Source organism: Eumetopias jubatus, unplaced genomic scaffold (genome assembly GCF_037043125.1).
Source record: "Eumetopias jubatus isolate StellerSeaLion01/CBP00866 unplaced genomic scaffold, mEumJub1_p1.0 scaffold_13, whole genome shotgun sequence".
In the NCBI taxonomy this organism is placed as follows: Eukaryota; Metazoa; Chordata; class Mammalia; order Carnivora; family Otariidae; genus Eumetopias; species Eumetopias jubatus.
The window spans coordinates 96,690,400-96,715,886 of NW_028274819.1; the positions used below are offsets into that span (position 1 = coordinate 96,690,400).

A 25,487-nucleotide genomic window follows, 5' to 3' on the forward strand; every position below is an offset into this window, starting at 1 on the left:
GGCAGAGAGAGTGTGTGTGCACTCGCTAGATGCATGTGGTGTGCACGTGAACGCCGTGTGCTCAGCACTGCTGTCATCCTCATTTGGGGTGATCGGAGGCTCAGGGAACCCCTCATGTGCTCCTGGGGCATGTGGCTTTCTGTGTAGAAGATCCCAAGACTATAAGCCTCCGTGAGCACCCGCTACATGCCAGGCATCCTTGTAGACAGTTTGGCGTAACTTTACTCAACAGCCTGGGAGGTAAGCAAAGTCTTCTCATCTCTGTCTTACAGATGAGGAACTCAAGTTCAGTGACTTAACCTAATTCAGCCCATAACTACCAGAGAGATCCAGTCTGGATCTCCCAACGCTAACTCCCCCGACTCAAGGATTCTGGAGAGAGAGTGTCCCAGAAAGAACCAGTGCTTTGGGTCCATAGAGACCTGTGCATACCATCCCTGAGCTTGGTTTCTTCTTTTATTAAATAAAGATGATACTTACCTAGCACAGTTGTAATGAGGATGAATGACCTAATATATTAACTCTACAGTAGAGTCTCAATAGGTAGAAAACCTTTCCCCTACTCACACTTCTTCTAGTAGGATATACTTTATGAAGGCATCTTTACTCTACAAATTGCCTTTCTCTTTGTCTTTCATTTTTTGGCTCCTGGTACCTTGGGCCTTTTCTACCTCCTCACCACCTTCTGGCCCTGGTCCCTCCCACCTGCTTTGCTCATATTCTTTCCCATGCCCAGACGGGCCTCACAAAGCCAAACCCTACACATCTGTCAAGATCACTTCATTTGTACCATTGGGTATTTACCCCAAAGATACAAATGTAGGGATCTGAAGGGGTACGTGCACCCCGATGTTTATAGCAGCAATGTCCACAATAGCCAAACTGTGGAAAGGGCCAAGATGTCCATCGACAGATGAATGGATAAAGAAGAAGTGGTATATATACACAATGGAATATTATGCAGCCATAAAAAGGAATGAGATCTTGCCATTTGCAATGACGTGGATGGAACTGGAGGGTATAATGCTGAGCGAAATAAGTCAATCAGAGAAAGACATGTATCATATGACCTCACCGATGTGAGAAATTCTTTTTTTCCTCTTTAAATTTTTTTATTGTTATGTTAATCACCATACATTACATCATTAGTTTTGGATGTAGTGTTCCATGATTCATTGTTTGTGCATAACACCCAGTGCTCCACGCAGAATGTGCCCTCTTTAATACCCGTCACCAGGCTAACCCATCCCCCCACCCCCCTCCCCTCCAGAACCCTCAGTTTGTTTCTCAGAGTCCATAGTCTCTCATGGTTCATCTCCCCCTCTGATTTACTCCTCTTCATTCTTCCCCTCCTGCTATTTTCTTCTTTTTTTTTTCTTAACATATATTGCACTATTTGTTTCAGAAGTACAGATCTGTGATTCAACAGTCTTGCACAATTCACAGCACTCACCATAGCACATACGCTCCCCAATGTCTATCACCCAGCCACCCCATCCCTCCCACCCCCCCACCACTCCAGCAACCCTCAGTTTGTTTCCTGAAATTAAGAATTCCTCATATCAGTGAGGTCATATGATACATGTCTTTCTCTGATTGACTTATTTCACTCAGCATAACACCCTCCAGTTCCATCCACATCGTTGTAAATGGCAAGGTCTCATTCCTTTGGATGGCTGCATAATATTCCATTGTGTATATATACCACATGATATGAGGAATTCTTAATCTCAGGAAACAAACTGAGGGCTGCTGGAGTGGTGGGGGGTGGGAGGGATGGGGTGGCTGGGTGATAGACATTGGGGAGGGTATGTGCTATGGTGAGCGCTGTGAATTGTGCAAGACCGTTGAATCACAGATCTGTACCTCTGAAACAAATAATACATTATATGTTAAAAAAAAAAAGAAAAGAAGAAGATAGCAGGAGGGGAAGAATGAAGGGGGGGAAATCGGAGGGGGAGACGAACCATGAGAGGCGATGGACTCTGAGAAACAAACTGAGGGTTCTAGAGCGGAAGGGGGGTGGGGGGACGGGTGAGCTTGGTGATGGGTATTAAAGAGGGCACGTACTGCATGGAGCACTGGGTGTTATATGCAAACAATGAATCATGGAACACTACCTCAAAAACTCATGATGTAATGTATGGTGATTAACGTAACATAATAATAATAAAAAAAAAGATTCACTTCATATTGCACTTCTGCCCAGAAGCCTTCCTTGATAGATCAAGTCTCTGAGTCACAAAGGGTAGCACATAATATGGTAACAGCATGTGTTGCTCACCATGGAGTTCCAGGTCACCTTCCCATTTCTCTTTATTATATCAGCCTGCCAAAATTTGACCTGGGCAGGGCATGGATGAATCCAGGAGCCAGAAGAAACCTACCTAGAGGTCTGGGTGGTCTAGAGATCCGCAAATGTCCCCACTATCCCCCGGGGACAAGAGGTGCCAATTCTTTAACACTTTCTTTAGCTTTTGTGCATACTCTCACTCCTTAAGAGTGTTTTACAACCCAAGGACAGAGAGGACACTACAGAGAAATAAATTGCACGGTAATAATAGCCCTGCCCACAAGTACCAACTCACCAGTTCTATACTATGTACTGAGAGCCAATCTTTTTTCCTCTGGGCTAAAGGACTATCTCCACTCCCATTGACTACAATATCATATGGCTTTGGAGTTGAAGGCTAGTTCAGTCCTGATTAAATATGTCCGTATAGAGGGATTTTCACATTTGTCTCTAAATTATGAATGTTATAACACTGACTGCAGGTTTATGGTGATAGCAAATAACATCACTTATTTAAATGGCTCTCACTTGATGACTTATTGTGTTGTCTGAATTTGTCTGAAAGTCTGGAACATACAGACGTGAAGTAATAAAACTTCCTCTGGCCTCTGAAATGCCTCTGTGAAATTATTTAATTGGGCAGCCCAGCTCTGCCAACATAAGGGCTGGTTCAAAATCTCAGAACACAGAAGCAGTGATTGTCTCTGTCTCTCGCCAGGCCCAGAGAAGATTGTGTTCCTGATTTGCAGCTGGTCTTCAGCCCATTCCCCAGCCTGCAAGACCCTGACCAGATTAACCCCTTAGTACCTGAGTCTTTCTTGATCAAACATGCACACTCTGGTCCTTCTTGCCAGACCCTTGGCTGCTTTTGTCCACATGTCTCTCTCTTTCTAAAAAAGGCACTGAAAAGAACTTCCCCCAGCTCTGCAGAGGAGGGGTGGTGAGAAGCTATTCTCAGCAACCATCACACCCAGGAAAAGAGGGAATCATCCCCATTCCACTGTGCTTTGCACCGCCAATGCCACCAAAGTATGCTCCGTACATGACAAAACCAATCCAGAAACACTGCCTGTTGGGCGGAAGTCATAGTCTGAAAGGACAGCAGACATGGTGACATGGCGGGGCAACAAAATAGATTTGGTAGGGGCCGGGCTCAGTAACCCTGTAACCGTGAATGAACTGCAACCAGAAAACTGAGAGCTGGAGAGGGACAGAGATCATAGTAGATAAGGGGCAGAGAGGACCAGAGAGGATGTGGAGGCAGATTAAAAAGAAGGTTGGGAGAACATATTACAAGGTCCCACTAGTCGTGGTCAGGAGAGACCTTGAAGCTTTTCTCCTTGTAGGTGACATAGGAATGCTCCCAGAATTCCAGCTTCAGGATTCAGTGTCTGCTATTCATCCTTCCCCAGTGTGGTTAAGGGTCACCAAGAATATCACTGCCTTTTCTGAGATGAGAGCCATCAAACCATCCACATGCTCCTTGGGCTCCCAAAGCTCAGAAACCAGAGATGTAAAAAGCCTGTATGTATGTGTGCAATGTGTGTGTGTGTGTGTGTGTGTGTGTGTGTGTGCTAGTTCTTAGCTCTAAGATTTTCTGTTGAAAGGGCTTAGTGGCAAAGCAAGAATACCCCCATAGCAATGGATAAGCCTCACCCAGATCTTGGTTTCTAGGAACAGTCCCCACCAAGGGAAATTAGGGCTTTTTAGAGAAATGGCTGATTCTAGTCTGGGGCAGGGAAGATTACAGGATGAATGTGGAGCATCTTGGTATACCAGAAAGTAAGAAAGTGACCAAGGCATGCCCAAAGGACATACGAGGCAGCTCGAAGGGCTCCCACAGGCCAAATCTGGAATAATTTTAACACCATAATCATGAACAAATATAATATGAAATAAAAATAATTGAAAAACTATGAATGTGTGTGTCCATATTGATAAGATAGATGATTGATACTTAGATTGCTATGTGTCCATCCATAGCCGAATGGATAAAGAAGATGTGGTATATATACATACAATAGAATATTACTCAGCCATCAAGAAAGAATGAAATCTTGCCGTTTGCAATGATGGAGATGGAGCTAGAGTGTATTATGTTAAGAAAAATAAGTCAGTCAGAGAAAGACAAACACCATATGATTTCACTCCTATGTAGAATTTAAGAAAAAAAAAAAACAGATGAACAAATAAAGAAAAGAAGAAACGAAGAAAAAAACATACCCCTGAATACAGAGAACAAATAGGTGGTTGTCAGAAGGGGATTGGAGGAGGGGTGAAATAGACAAAGGGAATTAGAAATATACTTACGGTGATGAGCACTGAGAAATATATAAAATTGTTGAATTATATTGTACACCTGAAACTCATATAACACCACATGTTAATTATACTTCAATAAAAAGATGATTAAGATGGATGGGTGGATGGGTAAATGGTTGGATGGATGGATGGATAAATGGATGAATGGATGAGAGGCAGACACACAAACAAGAAGGCAAGCCTCTTGCTTACAGTAGAATGACATCTATACTTTGGTAAATAAGTGAACAGAGTGCTGGAGCTGGAAACCATTAGCTTGTAATCATCATGCTAAAAAGACTGATACAAGCAAAGATCATCAATGGGCACTAAATAGAGGAGGGGGATTTTGATATGAGCTTACAGGTAGCATTTTGCCCCATTTGCTTTATCATCCTCTCTCATACGTTCTCTGCAGGATACTTGCATGGTCTTAAAGTATCTCCCTACCTGTAGCTGATTAGTTGTAAGAGAACAAAATGTGACCACAGAGTGGAGACATTTGACAACACCTGACCAGGGGACCACTGTGTCCATCTCATGAGAGGTTAGACACAGCATGCACTGCATGTGACGTGGTACCATGAGGAAAACAGACGTCACCTACGCAGGAGTCTGAGAGGAACGCACAGCAGAACCTAATCACAAGGAAACGTCAAACCCAAATGGAGGGCCATTCTATTTTAAGAGGTGGGAAGCTGTATTCTTTAAAAATGACAATAAGAGAGAAGAAAGCTAAGGAATTATTCCAGATTAAAGGAGACTAAAGAGACATGAGAGCTCTACACACAACATGGGGTCTTAGACTAGATCTGTATTGAAGGGGGAAAGCCATAACGGACATCATGAGTCAATTGACAAAATTGAAATGTGGATATTAAATGATTGTATCAGTGTTAAATTTCCTAAGGTCAGTAACGATACCGTGGCTCTGTAAACGAGTGTCATTATTCTAAGGAAATACACACTGAAGTATTTAGGGGCAAAGGGGTATGATGTATGTAACTTACTTTCAAATGCAGAGAGAGAGCGCGAGAGACAATGATAAAACAAATGGGGCAGAATGTTAACTGTGGGTTAATCTGGGTAATGGGTACACAGACACTCATGCAACGTTTCTATAACTTTGCAATTATTTCAAGATAAAAAGTTTTGAGAAATAAACTAGATAGTAGGAGGTTAGTGGAAGAGAGATGAACAGATGTAGAGGATAGAATCTTAATGGTGGCTTTGGTTTGGGGCCGATTTTTTGGTGGGAAAGGCATGTGTGCTGAAGCCCAGGTGGGGCAGTCCTTGCTCCGGGCAGTGGTCCTGCCCTCTCGGCCATTCCCCCTGCCCCTTCTACCTCACTCCTCCCCCTGGCCTCCCCCATTGTCCCGGGTGTTATACGTCAGGGCTTCTCAGCAATTATTCTAATTACTACTAGTACTGCCACCGCCCTCCCGAGAGGGGTCAGATACTTGGGGGACAAAATGAAAAAAAAGCAAGCAACGTGGGACTCTCTTCATAGCCATTGTCAGGCTTGCCCCAGGGAGCAGCTCTAATCTCTACTCCGTGAAAGGTGCTCTGATCACCTTCTATGGAAAGAATGGAGCTGTTCTTTGCCAAGAAAGAAGGCCCTGATGGAGCCATCACAGAGACTTCTAGTCTTTGATATGACGCATATCCTCCGCTAGCTAAAACCAAGAGTCAATAGGATGGCTAATTCCTCCACAATGAAGAGACGCTGTGTAAACAGAAACAGAAATAAAGGTGAGAACCAGTCGGGTTTGGGGTAAGGGGCCTTCCAAAGGACACACCAGACGAGGAAGGTACACACAAGCATCAGACTGTCCTTGAGCTCAACTCCTGCCCCTCCCAGGTGGCCTCCCGCATCATGGAGCCCCGACTTACGGCAGAAGTCATAGGTCCGCCAGGGGCCCACCTCCACATCGGCGTTCTTGCAAGCGCTTGCATACCGTGCCACGGAGTCACAGAGTTCCGACTCATTACCCCCGCTCTGGCACAGGCGGAAGAGGCAGGTGCGGTAGTAGGCGGTGACATTGACCACCCCGTGGCACTCGAGGAAGGAGCTGTTGGAGGGGTCATTGATGATGCCACACCTGGAGCGGCTCCGATAAAATTTGAGCAGCTCCGAGTCATTGTTGCAAGCCTTCAGCAGGTCCCCACACTCCCCGTTGCAGATCTCCTCGAAGGTTGTCCAGCTTTCCAGGAACACCGCCAGGTTGTCCGTGCACTTGCCACTGGGGAGACAGAACTCATCGCTGATGTTTGCATTAAAGAAGCCACACAGCCCGCCTGTGCAATTGAAATAAACGGTGGAGAGCCGGATGTACAGCAGACCGATGTCCGAGTACTGGACGGTCACAACACTCCTGGACTCTACCGTCGTGCTGTTTTTGTTTCGATAGATTTCCAGCTTCCCCGAAGGATGGAAAAAAGGTAATTCCACTTCCTGACCATTCAGCTGAAAAACCAAATCACTATCATCAATTCCAGATGCACACAGTATACCCACAATTTCCTAGGTTCTGAAATAAAGACATGGTTCTGCCCCGTGACTCTTCCTTTGAGAAATGTCAAGAAGCTGGCGGGCTGTGGAAACCACACAGACATACACAAACTCTTTCTGCATGGGCATCTCTTGTTTCTTTCTGGGCTCCTCTGATTCAACACACTTGCTGTTTATTTGGGTATACATAAGACCCTAAGGTAGCCCAAAACAAGAGTGAAATGTGAGCAGAAGTTGTCTTGACATATATGTGGCTTCTTCTTTCTGCCTGACAGCTCCTTTTCACTGATCGCGCCCTTCCTTCCCCACATTTCTGGCTCCTTCCTTTCCTTCAAGTTTGACTGTTCCTGAGTCCCAGCCCCTTGGGAGCATAGAGTTTCTATCTGACTATCCAGTTGTCCACCCACCTATCTCTACCTTTTACTATTCTTTTTTTTTATGATTTTGAATTTATTTATTTTTTTAAAGATTTTATTTATTTGAGAGAGAGAATGAGAGAGAGAGAGAGCATGAGAGTGGGGAGGGTCAGAGGAAGAAGCAGACTCCCCGCTGAGCAGGGAGCCCGATGTGGGACTCGATCCCGGGACTCCAGGATCATGACCTGAGCCGAAGGCAGTTGCTTAACCAACTGAGCCACCCAGGTGCCCACCTTTTACTATTCTTTTAATAAATTAATCTCTGCCAGTGTGTCGATGGGAATGAAAACAGCCTCTTCAGTCCTTGGACGTGTGTTTTCTGATCTCCTAGCACAGGACTGCGTTGACTTCTGTTTTCCAAATTTGACTTCCTGTGATATTACCAAATATGTGTTGGGTTGGGAGCGGGGAGATCCGCCCTCCCATCATGCCATCACCACCTAGCTGTGAGGTCCCCCATCCCTCACTTAACCCTTTGGGATCTTCATGCACAAACAAATAGTGGCACTAGATGATTCCTAATGATCCTTCTAGAACGAATGATCTGGATGCCCAATGATGAATATTTTAGACCAGGTCAGAGGGGCAGGAGGTGCCCCTGCGGGTACCGTCTGCATTACCCAACGTGGGTTCCCATCAACAGGTAGGCGAGTCAGTATAGTATAAGGTAAAGAGCACAGACTTTGAAGCCAGCCTGCCTGGGCTCAAATGCCACTTTATGGCTGTGTGTCCCTGAGGAAGTTACTTAACCTCTCTGTGCCTCAGTTTTCTCACAGGTAAAGTGAGGATGAAAACATACCCCTCATCGGATTAGGTGTGATTCTACTTAGAATAGTGCTTGGCACATAGTAGGCGTCCAGTAAGCGTCGGGTGTTACAGAGAAAGCCAGTCCTGCTACAGCTATCCCTAATTTGCAGGATTCCAGCCTCACTCCGTTTCACCCTCCTGAGAGACTGATTTGGTGCCGAACGTTCAGAAATGCCCCCACTTCGGAGTCATTGCCTTCCTGGAATCCACTCGTGGTCAGAGGCAGAAGGGCACACCTGAAGACTAGGGCTCCTTCACTTGGCGAGACTCATCAGAAAAGCCGCAAGGGCATCAGGAGTCTTACCTTGACTTCCGAAGCCCCGACTCCTCCTATCTTGACCTCCTGGTTGGCCACCAGGATGCGAAGGCCTCGCAGCCACGCGGGCCCCACATCGGGCTTCTTCTTGTTGATGTCGATTTCCACGTACTCAGGCCGCTCAGGGCAGGTCTTGAGGAGGGTGTAGGAGAACTCGGCAGGGAAGGCATAGGCAGCGCCATCGAAGGTGTGCAGCACCTGGTTCTGGCCGAGCAGGCACACGGTCTCGCGCTTGGGGAAGCAGCCCTGGTAGCCGTCTTCCACGGCACACACCTCCCCGCCCCGGCAGGTCTTGTTGAAGCAGTAGACGTCCCCACCCTCCTCACAGAGGCACTGCACCGTGCAGTTGGCCGTGGCCCAGAAGAACTCCCCCATGGTGTAGTAGTGGCCATTGAAATCACAGCCACACTTGTGCAATGGGACGCACTGGCTGGTGCTGAGCACAAAGCCCTCATTACACTCGCAGCCCTCTGTGCACGGCATGGTGCAGCTCTGGGAGGCCGTCAGGTCCGAGCAGGTGTCCGGGCAGCTGCTGGTGCACACGGAGTAGTGGCTGAAGCTCGGGCACTGCACCGTGGACACTGACAGGGAGAGGAGAGAGCACGACAGCAGGTGAGTGTCCCGGGTGCTAACCACAGGGATCCAGCACCCGCAGGGGCCTGCAGGAAGGGCGCTCCTTCTGGACCGCTTAGCTCCTAGAATGAGGGCCCAGCGGCCACTCATCAGGCAAGAGACTTGAGGTAGTGTCTGTAGAAACAAGCTCCACTGCTTTGTGATAGCCACTGGGAAACGTGATTGAATTGTGAGCTTGACTCTCATTTAATCATCCTGGCTGAATTAAACTTCAGGTTGCTATCCTAACTAGACTAGACGGATTGTTCAACACTGATTTATTATTGGATAATCTACAACCAGCAAGATGCTTTAAGATCTTCAGCTGATGGACATATAAGTTGATCTGATCTTAAACAGCATGGCCCATTCTTAGAAGGAAATAAATCCAACTTGCAGGACGAATGAAAAATGTAACCGTGGGAGGAGCCACTTGAAAACGTGAAATTTCTAACAGGGAGGCGCTCGAAATACCTAAGTGACGAAAAAAGACTGAAAATGAATACTCTGGGACCTTAAAAATAAGATAGAACCTTGGTTATCTGAAAAGAAGGTGTGTGCCTGTTCCTCCAGGAGACTGGGTTGGAACTAAATGCCTCCTCAAGGCCCTTCTTGCCTCAGAAGCCTCTGGTTCTTATTTTAAGAACACCTGAGTCTACATAAATGTTTGAGTCTGGTTGAATCCAAGAGTCAGGGGCTCAAGGGACTGGTAAACTAGCTGTCTGAATCTACTAGAATTCATCCCACTAACATGAGAGAGGGGTGGGGAATGTGAAAGATAGGAAAATAGTACCACCAGGGGAAAAAATAGCTATTACAGGTGATTTAATTAGGCAATGTGGATGCTCTTAGATTATACACGGATCTTAGATTATACCAAAAAAGCCATCTTCAATCTCAAATTGAGTCAGGATTTGGATGTTCCAGGCATAATAGAGGTTGGTCAATCACACAACCAAGCAACAAGAAAACAGTCTCTTCACGGTTTGATCAATTCTCCAAGAATTGAATCTGATACATGATGATTTTGTGAATCCAGCCTATACTGATAGGAAAAAAAATTTCCCTTTAGCCTTGGAACTGAAAGAAACTTTGAAACCTTATCATCTGCATAGGAATCTAAAATGCATGGATATAATGCTCTGTGTACTCTTGTGGAGAAAACCAAGGGCTAGGAAAAAAAAGACCCACAGAATTCCAAGAAGCTGTTATTTTGCTTGCTTATTTTAAAAATACGTATAAACAGGGTAAGAGAGTTTAAGTGGGATAGAAGGAGAAAACAAGACAACTAAATGGTACAAAATGTTTAATGTAAAAGGTAATTCAAAGGAAACTGAATTTCCCCACACTGTTGGGGCTTTTCCTAACCACTTAGCATTTCAGATAAAGGGCTTTCTTTCCTGATGTTCTTTGCTCCCTGCTGCAGCCCTTTCCCCACCAACACCAGTGGGTCAGAGGAAGGCTACGGAGCCAGAGACACAGAATCTAGAGGGATGGAAGGTGGAGAAGAAAGAGCCACAGGACAAATGCTGTTGGTTCCATTTGGGAGGTGAGTTATTTCCCCCAAAGCTGCTTTTGATTACTCAGAGCAGCGACTATGTTTACTCAATGGCCGCAAAGATCGCCGCCTCCACCTCTGAAAACCCCACCACCTTGCCTGAGCCTGGAATAGCCATCCCTGGGACCGGGCCTTCCCGTGGCCAAGCATTTCCTGCCACGTGTTCCGTGTTTCCGAACCATTGAGGCTCATCAATGGCTTCTCGTTTTCTGACTATGGTATTGGGTGGGTGTGTGGGGGGGAATAAAGATCCTTTGACTGTTCCTAATGTCTGGCTATTTTCAGTTCACCCTCACTCTTGGGCCATTGGTCTCCACAAGGAGATTTTTGATGGAGCCTGGAAACCGCCTCCCCAGCCCCCCCTGCACCGGCGCAGCCTTCCATTTGGGCAGGATGCCAGCTTACCACACCCCGCCTGGACTCGCCAGTCTCCGATTGGAATGCCCAGGGCTTGGCACACGAGCGCGTAGGCTTGGATGGCCTGACAGAGGAGCGTCCCGTTGTCCCTCACGCTGCACAGGTCGTACACACAGCTGTGCACAAAGGCCGTGGGGTCCATGACAGTGCTGCACTCCCACAGGGGGCCGTCCGTCCTGTTGAGGAAGCCACAGTAGTCAGGGCCAAAGAGGAGCGCTTCGGTGGCCACGTCACACACGGTGCAGTTGTCCACACAGCCTGCATCACACTTCCAGTCGGCGTGGTAGACGCGCCAGCTCTCTCCGAGGTCCAGGATGGACATGGCCGGCCTGCCGTCTGGGCGGAGGAAGTCGTCCAGGGGGTTTTTATTGTAGTTCCCACAGAGGCCGCATGTGGAGTTTATATAGGAGCCTGGGATGGAAATGGAGGCGTAGTGCTGGCCATCAAACGTCACTAAGAGCCCAAAATCTGTTTCCACGGCAGTAGACATGCCACTCTGGTAGATTTTCACCGCCCCCAAGTCTAATGTGACCGGCAAGGAAGTCACTAGGTCATTAACCTGCCAACAACAGTAATGGTAAAAGGCAGGTGAGCAGGTGCCAGGGGAAATGGGTCCAGCTGAGGTCGGGACAGGGAAGCAAAGCAAGTCAGTGCTCCAGAGACACTGCTCCCCCCTCCCCCACAAACTGCTGGTGCTCCAGTAAGCTTGCCTTCCATGAAGCCCAAGGCCTGGGGGACCCCGCAGAAGCAGGGTGGCGTGGACCAGCTGAGCAGGCTACGGAGGAAGACATGCATGGCTACCACCACTCGAGACTCCTCTGGGGACCAGGTGGCTGTCAACCCTTCCTGGCTGGCTCTAGGGCTAGCTTCAAAGCTTTTCACGAAAGACTAGTTAGCCTGTCTTTCCTTTCCTCTAAATTCATTCCTTTAAGTCTCAGCTGAAGTCACATATTTCCCATGACCTAGTCACTGCCTAGAGGCCTCCCTGACCCTTCCTCCCAGCTGAAATGTGTACCCTAAACTGGTCCCCACACTTTAGCTTGGAAGCTGCCCTGGTATTATTCTCTGAGTGTTTCACTCTGTTACCTCCTGATGCCAGGGCTATGTCATGTAATCATTCCCAAAAATCAACAAATTTAAATGCTTACTGGGTACCAAGCATTATGTGAGGTGCTGAGAAATAAAGAACAAAGAATATCATTGTCTCTGACCCTCATGGTGGTCTCAGTCTACTGAGGAAGAGAGACACAAATAGGAATTTATAATAAACTGTTTTAAATATGCATTAATGGATCATGCAATGGGAGAACAGTAGATGAATCCTATATCCAGCCTCAGGGAGTCCTGCAAGACTTTTTGGAGGCAGTTAAGCTTGCCCTGGGTCTTTAAAGATGAAGAGAAGTGGCCAAAGGAAGGGTGGGGGCAGGGAATTCCAAGACAAGAGAATAAAGGCAGGGGTTTAGAAACAGGGCATGAGCACGGGGACATTCATCAGGGTGTTACTGGACGGCAGTGGGGGAGGGGTGGCCGGAGATGAAGCTAGAGACACGGGCAAGGTCCATGGTCCATTCATTCAGTAAACGGCGATTCGGGCCTTTCTGTGTGTCAAGCACCGTTCAGAGTTGGGGATTAGCAATGAGTGAAAGGGACACAAATCTCTGCCCCACAGAATGTATATTTTGGTTGAGGAGACCAACGACAAACAAACAAAATAAATAAAATAGACGCTAGGGAAGTGCTAGGAAAGAGGGTTTTTAACTTGAAAGAGGATGGTCAGAGAAGGGGATGTTTGAGATAAGGAAGCAAGCCAGGCTGTTATCTGGGGTGAGAGTGGATGCCATGTAGGTGACAGCCAAGCCCTAAGGCGGAGTGTGCCTGGGTGCTCCCGGGACTTCAAGGGCTGGGTGCTCCCGGAACCTCAAGGGCTGGGTGCTCCCGGGACCTCAAGGGCTGGGTGCTCCCGGGACCTCAAGGGCTGGCATGGCTGGAGCAGGGACAGCAAGGAGAGGGCGGTGGTAGGTTATGCCAGAAAGATAAGAGCAGCCAGAACAGGGAGACCTTTGTTGGCCATTGAAAGGACTTTGGCCTTGACTCTGAGCAACATGGGGAGCCAAGAGGGTGTCCAGAGCAAAAGACTGACATGATCTGACTTCCATTTTAAAAGAATTCTTCTGGCCTCTGTGTTGGGAATAGACCTTGGAGGTCCACAAAAACAAAAACAGAACAACTTGGATTTCTATTCTGCAGACAAGGCCCCCGAAATGTTTTAAGTAAGGGAATGACAGAGTCAGATTTGCATGTCAGAAAGCCCACTCTGACCATCATGTAAAGATAAGAAGCAGAGAAAACAGACAGGGAGCAGATGCCAAAGTCCAGGGGAATGGAGCATGAGGGCCTAAGCTATGTACCGACATTCGAGGGTGGGACAAGCTCATGGAGTCCACTCAGCAGAACCTGGTGTTTTTTTTGCAGTGGGGAGAGAGAAGTGGGGGAAACAGTTCAGAGTGAGTCCCACGTGTGTGGCTCATGTGAGTAGATGGCTTGAGAAGCCTCCAGCAGAGAGAGCTCACTTTCTTCTTTTTTTTACACTTTACCATGCCTAGCACCCATAGATATCATGTCTGTGTCTGGGATGGGATGGTGAGCCCAGCTCAGTCCTCAGTGGGACAGCCTGTAAGTGCATAGTCAATGCACTGGACCCATACTGATTTCGGGCACCCAGGAAGGACAAGGGTCTTCATGGCCTCCATTGTGCTACTCTCTGAGTTTTCTAGGAAGTGAGGCAGCAGCCTGTCCAAACGTCACTCCAAAATTCACCATGGTAGATGCCATGCGCAATTGCGTGTGTCTGGAGATTAGTAGGACTAAATGGGGGAGGGGACAAAAATATAGGCTGGGGAAATAAGCCACCCTACAGAGAGCTACAAGTAGATTGATCCATCCTTGTCTTCTAGGTAGCAGGTTAGCCAACCCAGGCAAGAAAAGCCATACTATAAGGAAGGTCAGCTTGCAAGAGCACTGGATGACTTTTATGTGCTGTCCATGCTGAGATGGAAATGAAGTCTTCCTCAAGGTTGGTATAATTGTAAGTTCCAAATATGCCTGTTGCCGAGCGCCCCCCTCCACTCTCACTCAAGCTCCTGCTAACAAAGGGCAGGCAGTCTTCCGTGTCTCGAAACAGAAGCCATGAGGTGGACTGTCTCTGGATATTCCAACGGTCCCCTCCGCCACCCGGTTTCTCTGCACTGGATCTAGACTGATTTAAGCCCTAGGCTGACCACAGGCACCACTTTGGCCCAGTTTATACCTTCCTTCCTGGTATAAGTGTTCAGTGCACTCCCGTTCACTCCCACATGAAACGTGTCTCAGTTTAAACCACAGATTAGAGAGTCACTGTGTTTGTCCCCCACAGTGCTCAGAGGAGGAAGTCCTGGGTGATTTCTTATTTCATTCCTCCGGTCCCAGGTCTCAAATCTCAACTAGCCAGCAGGAGATGAACCTCACCTCTTGGTCTCTCTTCTTCTCCCTGTATTCAAGTCATTTCCTCTTTGACAGGATGTGGGTAGAGGGGAGATTAGGAGAGAGAAGGAGAATTGTAGAAGCATAAGCTCTTAGAACTCAAAGGGATTTCAGTGGCGACGGCAATGTGGGAAGCGCCATGTATCAAGTGCCTACTGTGTGCCAGGCTTTGTACTAGATATCGCACATGTGGCTGTTCCTTTTCATCCTCATGACAAACTTAGAAGGACCTTAGCATCTTCCCCTTTTGCAGATGTGGAAATTGAGGTTCAGGGCTTGAAGACTGGTAGGTGACAGGGCCTGACTCTCAGCAGCTGGGTTCCAAAGCTACTGCTCTCTGCTGCCTTGGTCCCAGTGATGGGTAGAGGTAACCAAGTCCAAATACAGCCCTGGATCCCTGCCTCCTAGACACTATTACCCCATTTTACAGATGGAGAAAATGAAGCTCAAAGCACACTCAGCCGGCAGGGGCGGCACAGACACCGAGCAGATCTGACCCCAAGGTCTGAGTTCTTCATCACTACCTGCTATTAGGCCTCGATGGTCTTTTCACTGCAGCACCCTAAACTACTTGGGTTTATTTTGGGGAGAAATAGGAAAACTGAGCAGTATGAGCTAGAAGGAGACATTTATTATATACGGATTTTAGCTGGTTGGCTGTCGTCCCCATTAGCAGATACAATCCTAAACTGCTTGTTTTGTTATTTGAGACCAATCCAAAGGGGGGAAATCCATAGACAGAAACTAGTCCCCAGCAGATGGAGAAAGGTGATCTGTATTTTGCAAGAACAGATCTTGCTGGCCATTCCCGGCCAGGCCGAGCATGTCTGCAGAAGTCAACTGCCTCACAGACATTTCCTTCTTGCTGCCCATCCCTCTCCCTGCCTGTCCCCACTTCACCCTGGGTGGGGGCTCTGCCGGCCACACAACCACCCTCCCAGCAGAGCAGGTGTATCCAGAGACACTTGGAAGCCATTTGGCAAGAGGAAAAGGAAGCCGTTGTTAGCTCACAGTTGGAGTCACATAACCTTTTCTTTCTGAAACATTTACATTCACATCCACATCTCCCTGTCGCTCCAGAAAATTGAGGAATCCATGCCCTATGCTTGGACGATGGAGAAGAGCCACACAAAATTAGCAGAGCTGCTGGGCCTGAAAGAGATGACAGTGTCCCTTTCTTTCTGAAAAAAGAGGCTGACTGCGAGTGAAAAAGAATTTTAATCAAAATGGAAAACAGAAATAAAGCATAAAGCTTTCTTCCTCACCTACGGATATTGTACACATTATCCCCAGAATTCAGGCAAGCAGGGGAATGCTGGAGAATGTTTTTCTAGCTTGAAATCCTCTACAAGGACAAGGATCCAGCTCAACAGCATGATAGAAATTTAAAAGGGAGAAACTCCACACTTCTGTACCCAAAGTCTTACCTTGATTTGATATGCAGAGCTGCCTCAGAGAGGCTAACTAAATAACAGGCAAACTGGGATTGCAGCCACAGTAAAAGCTCACTTTTCTAATTATGACCATGATAAGCAGTACAGCCCTACAACGGGCAGAGCCAGGAAAAGTGGAATTGGTTCTTTGGTCCTGCATTTTGTTGGACATGCTGTGTTAATTAAAACTACAACCCATATTTAAAAAAAAAAAAAAAAAAAAAGAAAGAAATCCCTGCATTGGCTTCAGTTCTGGTTTGTAATCTCCGTAATGACTTCCATGCATGGGGATAAGAACTGCTCTGGGTTGAAGCCATCAACGCTGTGTGGTCTTGGTTATTATCACTGGAATGAATACATGGTTGCAACAAGGTTGGCATGAAGATTATGAAAATTGGGGCCTCGGCAAATTGAGTAGTTTCTAGTGGCTTTTTGCTCTCCCTCCTTTATGGATGCCCCTGCTTGAAATCCAGGTGGACAGTGACAGGAATCATTTGCATATGCTAAACAGACCAGCAGAGAGCCACCTTCTTCGCTCTTCCTCCAGGCAAGAGTGGGGATCCCATGAGAGGGTGTTTGGACAAAGCCTTCACCGAACCTCCCCCGCCCCCGCCTCACTAAAGAGCTCACCACGCCCACTCGTGGTGCCTGCATGTGCCTCTGGAAACACTAATCAATTTGGAGCTTTCTCTAACAAGGAAGAAGCAGCTCTTGGGCAAACAGGATGGGGGATGGGTGAGGATTGTTAATGACAGGCTCTACTGAGTTATGAGTGTGTACTCTATGTTTGCACCATCTCCCGGGCATGACCCTGTGGCTACCACTATTGCAAGCCAGGTCCATGAGACACTGAGCTTACCTCTCTTCCCAGTTACTTCTGAGCTTGGACATGCGTGTGTGTATGTGTGACAGTGTGTGTGTGTGTGTGTGTGTGTGTGTGCGTGTGTGTCTGTGTATGCCCATGTTTATGAGGTAACTAGGAATGTAAATGTACTTTAAGTTATAGAGCAGATAGGCATATCAAGGAGGGAGCTTAGGTTGGCTCTTATACAAATAAAATTTAGTCTCGTAAAAAAGTTTTACAAGATATTTGCAAGGAAAGAAGAGCCATGCATCTCTTCGGTATAAACATCACACAGCAGAACCAGCAGATCTGAGAAAGTCTTCCCCAGGCTGAAGAATCTCCAGCTTCTCCATCTTTCCAGGAGGGATAGAGAGGGTCTCACCTTGACTTTTCCGTAGCTTCCTTTGGGGATGAGAATCTTGTAGCCATTGACCTCCACGGAGAGCTCCTTCACCCAGGAGACAGCTGAGCCCCCGCGGTGTTCGTTCTTGGCCTCCACGCTGAAGAAGGGGAGGCTGGAAGTCTGCAAACACTGTCGGGCCAACAGGTAGGCACAGGAGCCTTGGAAGTGGAAGAGGAAGCCATCAAAAGTGTGGTAGTGTGGCTCCCCGAACACCACGCACGTGCTGGTCTCCACGGGGCTGCAGTAGAAGAATTTGCCTTTGGGTTCACACAGTTCGTAGGGGCTGCAGGAGGCCTCCTGGCAGTAGATCTCATTGTTGAAATCCAGGCAGCGACATTTGATGGTACAGTTCAGGTCATCCCAAAACACCTCCCCTCGCCGAAGGAACTGTCCTGGGGAAGAATGACATTAAAGCCAACAAACTGAGCACTTACCCTCTGTACCAGGCATGGGGCTCAGGCTTTCCCTGCATTATACCATGTAATCCACACAAGAACCCTCTTTGGCAGGTGTTATCGACCTCGCTTGACAGAAAAGGAAACTGAGGCTTCAGAGCACTCAGGCACCCAGGTTCCAGACCAAGGCCGTGGGCATCCAGTCTACCTCGTGGCATCATTGTCTCCATGGCTGGTGAGCACATGCTCGTTCAAGGAAGGACATGTCACCTTAGTCCATGGCAAAGGCTTGACCCACAGGGGTCATATCCTTCCCTTCAGGAATAAGAGGAAGGGTATTCCAGAAACAGACCCAGCTTACCCTGGTAACTTAGCAACACAGTTGCTTCGTGTGCTAATTTGTTGACTGGTTCACTCACCCATTCATTCAGCAAACATTTGTTGGGGGCCCTGTATGTACCAGAAGAGATCAATAAGCATGAATCAGGAGTCAGCCACACAAGTTTAAGTCCCAAGCTCCCTGGGAGGATTCTGAAAAGGGCTGACTCTGACTTCAAGGGCTCATAAATCCTGCAGACACTGCTTAGGGAGAACCTGTATTATACAAGTTGTCTTCTCGCTCACCCCAGGCCCTGTCCAAATCTAGTACTTTTCTGTCTTTATCCATGGGGCAGAACTTCTCGACAGAATCCAGGTCAGGAGGAGAATGGAGTGGGGGTGGGGAGGGGTGTGCTGATTTAAAATTATTTACTACTATGTATTTGGTAGACAATCAGTCTTTAAAACCATTTCCCTAAATAAATGATTTCCCCCCACTGAAAACTTCAAACTTTGCCAGTTGTTAATATCAGCCCTCAATGGAAATAGAAGCGTCTCTGGGCTGGGACCTGTGATCTTGTCCTTGGTTGGGTGTCAGAGCCAAGAGACCTGGAAAGTGGTCATAGCTCTGCAATCAGCTTCCAAGCCTACTGGCTTGCTTCCATCTGCCTCAGGTTTCCAACATGTAAAATGTGGGCAGTGCTATTTGCTCATCCCTGTCCCATGGGGAAGAGCGAGACTCTCACAAGCGGGTACATGTGGAGAGAGGGAGAAGCATTTGTAAATCGATACCTGAAAAGGGACATATCAAAGATACAGCATTAAGAAACGTAAATAATGTCATATGCCAGGAGTTCACCGTAGCTTGAAACTGTAGTTTGGAAAGATGTCTCACGTTCTGTTACAAAACTGAATGCTTAGTGAAGAGCATGGGCTGCAAGATTAACCCAAGCAGAAGGCATAGCTGCCTTGGGAACAGTCCATTCAGTGTCTGTGTAACAGCAACAATGATGTTTCCACGGTCAATTGTGTTTCATACCTGTTGAGAAGAGAGCCCAAATATGGGATAATAGATTTATTCACATTCCCAGCAGGTCATACGCATCAGCCCTGAAGGCGGGCGCTGAGGCTCAGTGCTCTTTGGCACTGGTCCAGGCTGCATGCATTTGAAGTATGGTTTCCAGCCTCTGTTTTTTTCAGGCTTCCAATAAATGAGAGGAAAATGCCTTTGAACAGAGGAGGTTCGGACCAAAAGGTAGACTCGCTGAGATAATTTTGTTTGCAAAATGATGATATAATAAACCAGCTCGATGCAAATTTCCCCCAGCTAACACCCAGGCCAAACCCGATTCTCATTAGATTGATATATGTACAGTGGCACATAAAAATGCACAGCAGTCTGTAGAAGAATATTGAATCTGTCCTGTATGTGAAACCCAAACCCATAACTCAGGAGGGGAAAGAATGAAGTCAAGGTGGAGACTTTGTATGTGCCTAGTGTCTGACCAGCTCTACAGCTCTGCAAGCCGACGTTTTCCATTATCACGGCATTTCGTTCCCAGGACTCGGGTGAGAGGCTGTCACCGGGCACTTAGGTTGCATGACCGCGGCCAGGCAGCTCCGTGAGGCCTGGACACAGGGGTGGAGGCACTGGATAGGTCCCTAGTCCAGGCCATAAAGGGGAGAGAGATAATGTGGTATTGGTTTGGTATCTCTCGCAGACCTTAAGGGAAGCTGTCTTGCACTTTGTGAGGGAGGAGGGCACCATCTCTGAAAGACGGATGAGCTTTAGAGCTAGGTTCTTTCCCATCCAGTTTCATATCGGCTCAGCTCCAAAACATTTATTTGCTATTCGGAACGTGGAGGACTTCCCAGAGTCCACAGAGACAAGGATGCCCAGGCAGGGACATCTGTACAGATGACCTTTCATTAGAGCAAAAGTCCAGAGGTTTGATAAGCCTGACCGCAGTGTAGTGAATGGGGCCGAGGGCGTGGGCATTTCAGGCCTGGGAACGTGGTTCTTCTGTATATTACACCGACTGAAGCCGAGTCAAAAGAAACCTGAGGCCTCCCAGAGCTGCTGAGACTTGCGGGTCCCCAGACCATGCTTTCTATCGGAGGAGACAAGAGATCACCTAAAATCTGCATCCCAACCCAAAACTTTCTTAAACATCTGCAAACATTGTCTCCAGGGTCTTCCTCTGTGTTTCTGCCGCCCCCTCCCACCGCACCCATCACAATATGTCCTATATTGTGTCATCCTTGTTCCCGTGGCTGTCCTCTACCAGCCATGTTGTGGGAGTCAGAGCTCCTTCATCTCCAACACCTAGTGAGTGGCCAGCACCTTGTTGGGGCTTTCAAATGTTCTTTGGAAAGAAGCAATGGCTGGCTGGCTAAATGGATAGATGAGTAGAGGGTTGGGTGGATGGACAGACAGCTAGATGGATGATTTCCTACTTCTAGTTGCTGTAGCCTCCATCCCAGAAATACCAACAGAAACACGGTTTCCTGAACACTTTCTGACACATGAGCAGCAGGAGCCTCTAAGCCAGGATGTTCTTGGGACAGTCTGGGCTATTTCGCACATGCAAAGAGGTTTTGATAGTTCAGAGAAGGCCCCAAACTTTGTATGTCAATGTAAAGAAAACTGAGGGAAGCTCTTACTACTGCTTGATCACACAGACCTGACACCAGCTTTGATTGTCCCCCAATTCCCGCCTGTTTTGCTGCTACAGAGAGGAGTTGAGGAGAAGCCACCCTAAAGAGGATGACATTCTCTCCCCTTGCTTTCTAATCATACTAGGAAGTGCTGATTTGCTCTCGTGGAGACTTGGCAACGCTCCAAGCTCGCCCACTCCTGCGGATCTACAAAGTGCAGATGGCAGAGCAGGAGTAAAGAGGGGAAGAAAAATGGAAAGGGGAAGGGAGAAATGGCAACAACAATAACAACAAAAATAATGTTAAACAGGAGGGCTCCCTTCTGTCCCTCTGGCTGAGCAATCACTCAAGAGCCATGTCCATGTTGGAGTTATTTCTGAGACTACAGAAACCACCGTGGAGCAAATGCAGGGTTTCAGCTCCTGGTGTGATGAATGTGCATGCTAAAATTACCTTGATCTCCATTACCCAGCTGAGAGATGTCAAAAGAGGAAGGCATCGGGAATGAGCCCGCCCCCATGGCTTAAAAGCCTGCCTGTCAATCTACACTAAGCAAACCCCACTTTGCCATGGAGAAGAGGAAAAGCCTTTACCTCTGGAGGTGCAGCCATTGGCTGGGTCAATTTCCTTCCCATCAACTTTAAATGCCCAGCGGCCTGGAACGTTGACGTTCGTGGTCTCTTGGATATTCACAATATCAGGGGTTCTTGACCCCGGGAGGCTGAAGAAATTGGTGAGGTTTCCACCATTAAATCCTGCCTAGAACACAAAGGGAAGACGAGACTTGAACACAAACACCACCCTTGTTGGTTAACTCGCCCCAGCACCTTATTTGCAGCATCGGGCACACTGAAATCAGGAGACCCCTTCTCCTGGAGTCCCCGGGGCCACCATTCCAGGTAAGAAAGGCTTGCCTCATTCATGCCACACCCCGATGAAGATATCAAAGATGGGCAAGATTAGCCTCTCGCTCCACCTGCAAAATCAGATAGACTTCTCTAGTTAAAAGCTAGAGAAACTTGGCAGGATTCCCTCCAGGAGGCTGAGCAACATAGGCAGAGAGCAGTGCTTCGGAAACACGATGGAGATGAAATGGAGAGCCACCTACCTGTGCCATCACTCCCCCAAGGCCGGTCAGGGGGTCGCCGCCGCTCGCCGTCCCAGTGGTCCAGTTGATTTCATAATAATTGAAGAGCGTGAATGTATAGGATCCATCGGACACCAGGACAGCCTGGAAGGTGTTCACCTACGGGATGGATGAGAATGGACGGTCTCATGACTTTCCTCCCTAGAAGGTCCTCTCCCCAGCCCCCTCTCCCCTGCACCCTCCCTACCCTCAAGCAGCTCAGAGCTTCTCCAATGCCAGCCCTCATACTCTGCCTCCCCTCTGAATTTGTTCTCGCCCCCACTGGGGAAAGCAAGACATGTGGGAGCATGCACCTGAAAGAGAAATTGCCTGAGAAGAACCCAAAGGCTGACTCAGCACCCCTCTGAACAGCTCTGATTGGAACCAGACAGGAAAGTCAGAGGCCCAGCTCAGCTTGTGATAATGCATGAGCACCTGTAGATGGCAGCATGAGAATAAACTATAGGAAGTGGTCCCGGCCCAGGAAGGGCTGCGCAAGCACCTGTTCCCAGAGCAGGGTGGGTGGGGCGTGGGGAGATGGGGAGGAAAGCCACCAAATGCTCCTCAGTGTGACTAAGGCCAAGGTCTGCACTGTGTTCCCTCGATCCTAGAAGACGCCACAAATCCTGGTGAGAGGTCTTCCGTTTTTAAAGTGGAAATTGGAAAATGATTTTCAAAAAAGCACTTTGTGGGAAAAAATTGGTCTTCTAATTGAGCATTTATGTATCACTTGGTATCTGCCAAATTCTCAACACCCGTCTGTACCTCAGACCAAGGATAAGGTGGGCAATTTTCCCATCCGAGAGCTTAAAAACTGAAGGCTAAGGGAAATGAATTGCTGGAAATTTTACAAGTACCCAGCAACAGAAAATGGGATTTGAGCTGGAGTCCCCAGTCTGTCTCTTTGTGTGTTGTCATTATGCGCTGTCTTCATTTTAACCTTCTTAGGATAGAAACGTTTTACAAATCCAAACAAGCTTCGCACAGTTTCCAGAAACAAGCTATAGCAAACTCTGTCCTTTACTATTTCCTTTTGTTAACCCCTACCCCTTGACACAGGTTTTCAGACAATGTAAATAAAAGTAGAGTTAAAGGAGAGGCTGCTTTGACCTTTTCCATTCAAGCCTTGTACTTTTCCCAGCTGCCTGATACCGTGCTGGTTAACATCCAGTCAGACACAGAGGAAGACCCAAATCCTTATCCTGTGTAATCAGACTGGGGAAGGGGATCTTGGAAGCCCCAGATCTCCCATCCTAGACGGTCCCAGGGAGGGAGATGAGGTGCAAGGAAAGAAAAGCCCTTTTTATAAATGAGAGCTCTTTCCTCAGGCTTTGTTCTGGCCACGGCCGATGGCGTTTATGATAGAGTCCTGGAGGTATATGCCTCCATTCTTTGGCCCAGCTCAACAAAAGAGTTAAGTGGGGCACAGAGATGCACGAACAGTCAGCTCAAGATTGCTCTAAGATAACCGCAGGGTCAGGTTCTAGAGTCAGGCACCAAGTCAAGGTCACACAAGGTCTAAAGTGCAACCCTCCTCCAGACCAGGATTCTCCTTCAGGAAGTAGATCCCTTCTCCTAAAATAAAATTGGAAAGATCTCTGGCCCAAGCGGATCTTGAGAACAACCCAGAAGTCACCTCAAAACCAACCAACTACCCTAAGAATATTACAAGGACTGGCTCACCCGCATGCACGTTCTGGCTTGCTCTCACATAACCTACACATACCTATCTCTTCAACATTTGCTCTAAGACTCCTCCAGATCCTTTTTTTTGGACAGAAGGGAGGGGGCTGAGGGGATGGGGTAACCGGGCGATGGGTACTAAGGAGGGCACGTGTGGTGAGGAGCACTGGGTGTTATACACAACTAATTAATCGTTGAACACTACATCAAAAGCTAATGATGTACTATATGTTGGCTAAAACATAATAAAAATAAATTAATTAATTAAAAAAAAGAAACTATGTTTTCAATGTTTGAAAAGCCCCTTTACACTTTAGAGGACTTTCAGTGATGCCTGGGGGAACCAGGTCAGGAATTGGGAGTTAGAAGATGTTAGTTTGAACCTTGCTTGGCCTCCTGTGAGGTTCAAATCTCTTTGCTTGTCCCTTGGGCGAGTCACTTAACTTCTTGGGCCTATTCGCTCACCTTTCAGGCAGAGAGAGTTCCCTTTACTACACAACATCATTGTGGGGTGATACACACAATATTTATGTGTATCATCCAACATAATATACTAATATACTAATAATAAATATAGTTTTCCTTCCTTAAAGTAAACGTGTCCCCTTCCCTCTCTCTCGTTATTGGGCTTCCATGGCACCCGCTGCCTCTAAGAGACTTCTCATGAGAAGTGCTTAGTTGGCCTGATGATGTGTGTTCCTACAGAGGAGGGGAGTTCTGGGGTGATGGGAGATGGGAGAGGAGTCAATTTCAAAGATCGAGATGGATGGACATGTACCATCTTTTCTCCAAGGAGCCCAAAGCACTTAGATGCTACCTCATTCATCCTCATTGAAAGACTTCTTACTTTTCTTTACTCTAGCCCAGAAATTTACTCCAAAGTATAAAGCAGAAAGTATCTAAATTATCTTGCCATTTTTATGGCCAACGGAAGTTTTTTTGAAAAAATGGTGGTCAGCATTTGATGGGCACTTCTTCCCTTTTTTTTCCCCCGGCTGACACTAGAATTTATCGATCACTGGTATCCTGCATTTTAACGTTGTAAGGTATGAGGTTTAAAAGACATAAAACATCACCCGAGGAGTCGTTAGCAATCCATAACATGACAGAGGGAAATGTATGCTTCTTGAGAGGTTATTTCCAGCCAATGCATCCACTGTTTAAACTTGTGTCTTTCTGTTCTCCAGAACCTCTTAGCGATAAAGTGCACCTTCATGCTCCGGTCAGAAGGTGCTAAAACACATTGTGCTCACTGAGGGGCAGCCAGGGATGGCTGGTCCTGCGCTTGTCCACCTCTGTCTCTATCTCAGGAGTTTCAATTCCATCCCTAAACAACTGACTCATTGCCAAGGAAATTAGAAAACAGATGGAATTGGAAATAATGCTAAGAAAGCAGAGGGCAGATTTTTGAGTGTCTTTGCTTACTGTAAATTATACAGTTGGAGACGTGTCAATGACTTCAAATATCTCCACTGCCAAAGTCACCCAAACGAGCCACAGGTGTTCGTGAAAACCATGTTCTGTCCCTTTATGTAGAAAGTTGATTATCTCTACGATAATGCCAGTGATAATCTTTCTTATTTGACTTTTATTTGACTGCTCATTTGGGATTTCAGAGCAGATGTTGAAACTTTATTCATGAAATGCTTTAACTGCCCACTTCAATTAGCATCAAATATGAATAATTCCAGACCTAGTCTCAATAAAAAAAAAAAAAGGTCATAACATAATAAAATGAGCCAGGTCATTTGTACCCAAATTCAGCCCTCTATTTTCTTCTTCCTACCAGGCTTTGTGAAAAAAGGAAAAAAAAAAAGTGGGGGAGGGAGAAGGAAATTAACCGATGGAGAGAAGCATTTGTGCCTCTGGCAAGAAT

General features: G+C 47.2%; 1 protein-coding gene across 1 annotated transcript in view; it reads right to left on the reverse strand.

Moving 5' to 3' along the window:
* TECTA (tectorin alpha) overlaps window positions 1-25,487 on the reverse strand; it is a 68,427-nt gene that overhangs the window by 36,203 nt on the left and 6,737 nt on the right. Inside the window, exons 4-9 of the mRNA XM_028125986.2 lie at window positions 21,911-22,048; window positions 21,396-21,561; window positions 17,411-17,823; window positions 11,221-11,791; window positions 8,634-9,226; window positions 6,488-7,061 (exon numbers count right to left, since the gene is read on the reverse strand). Of these exons, the coding sequence (XP_027981787.2) occupies window positions 6,488-7,061; window positions 8,634-9,226; window positions 11,221-11,791; window positions 17,411-17,823; window positions 21,396-21,561; window positions 21,911-22,048 (2,455 nt within the window). The remainder of the gene's footprint in view (window positions 1-6,487; window positions 7,062-8,633; window positions 9,227-11,220; window positions 11,792-17,410; window positions 17,824-21,395; window positions 21,562-21,910; window positions 22,049-25,487) is intronic.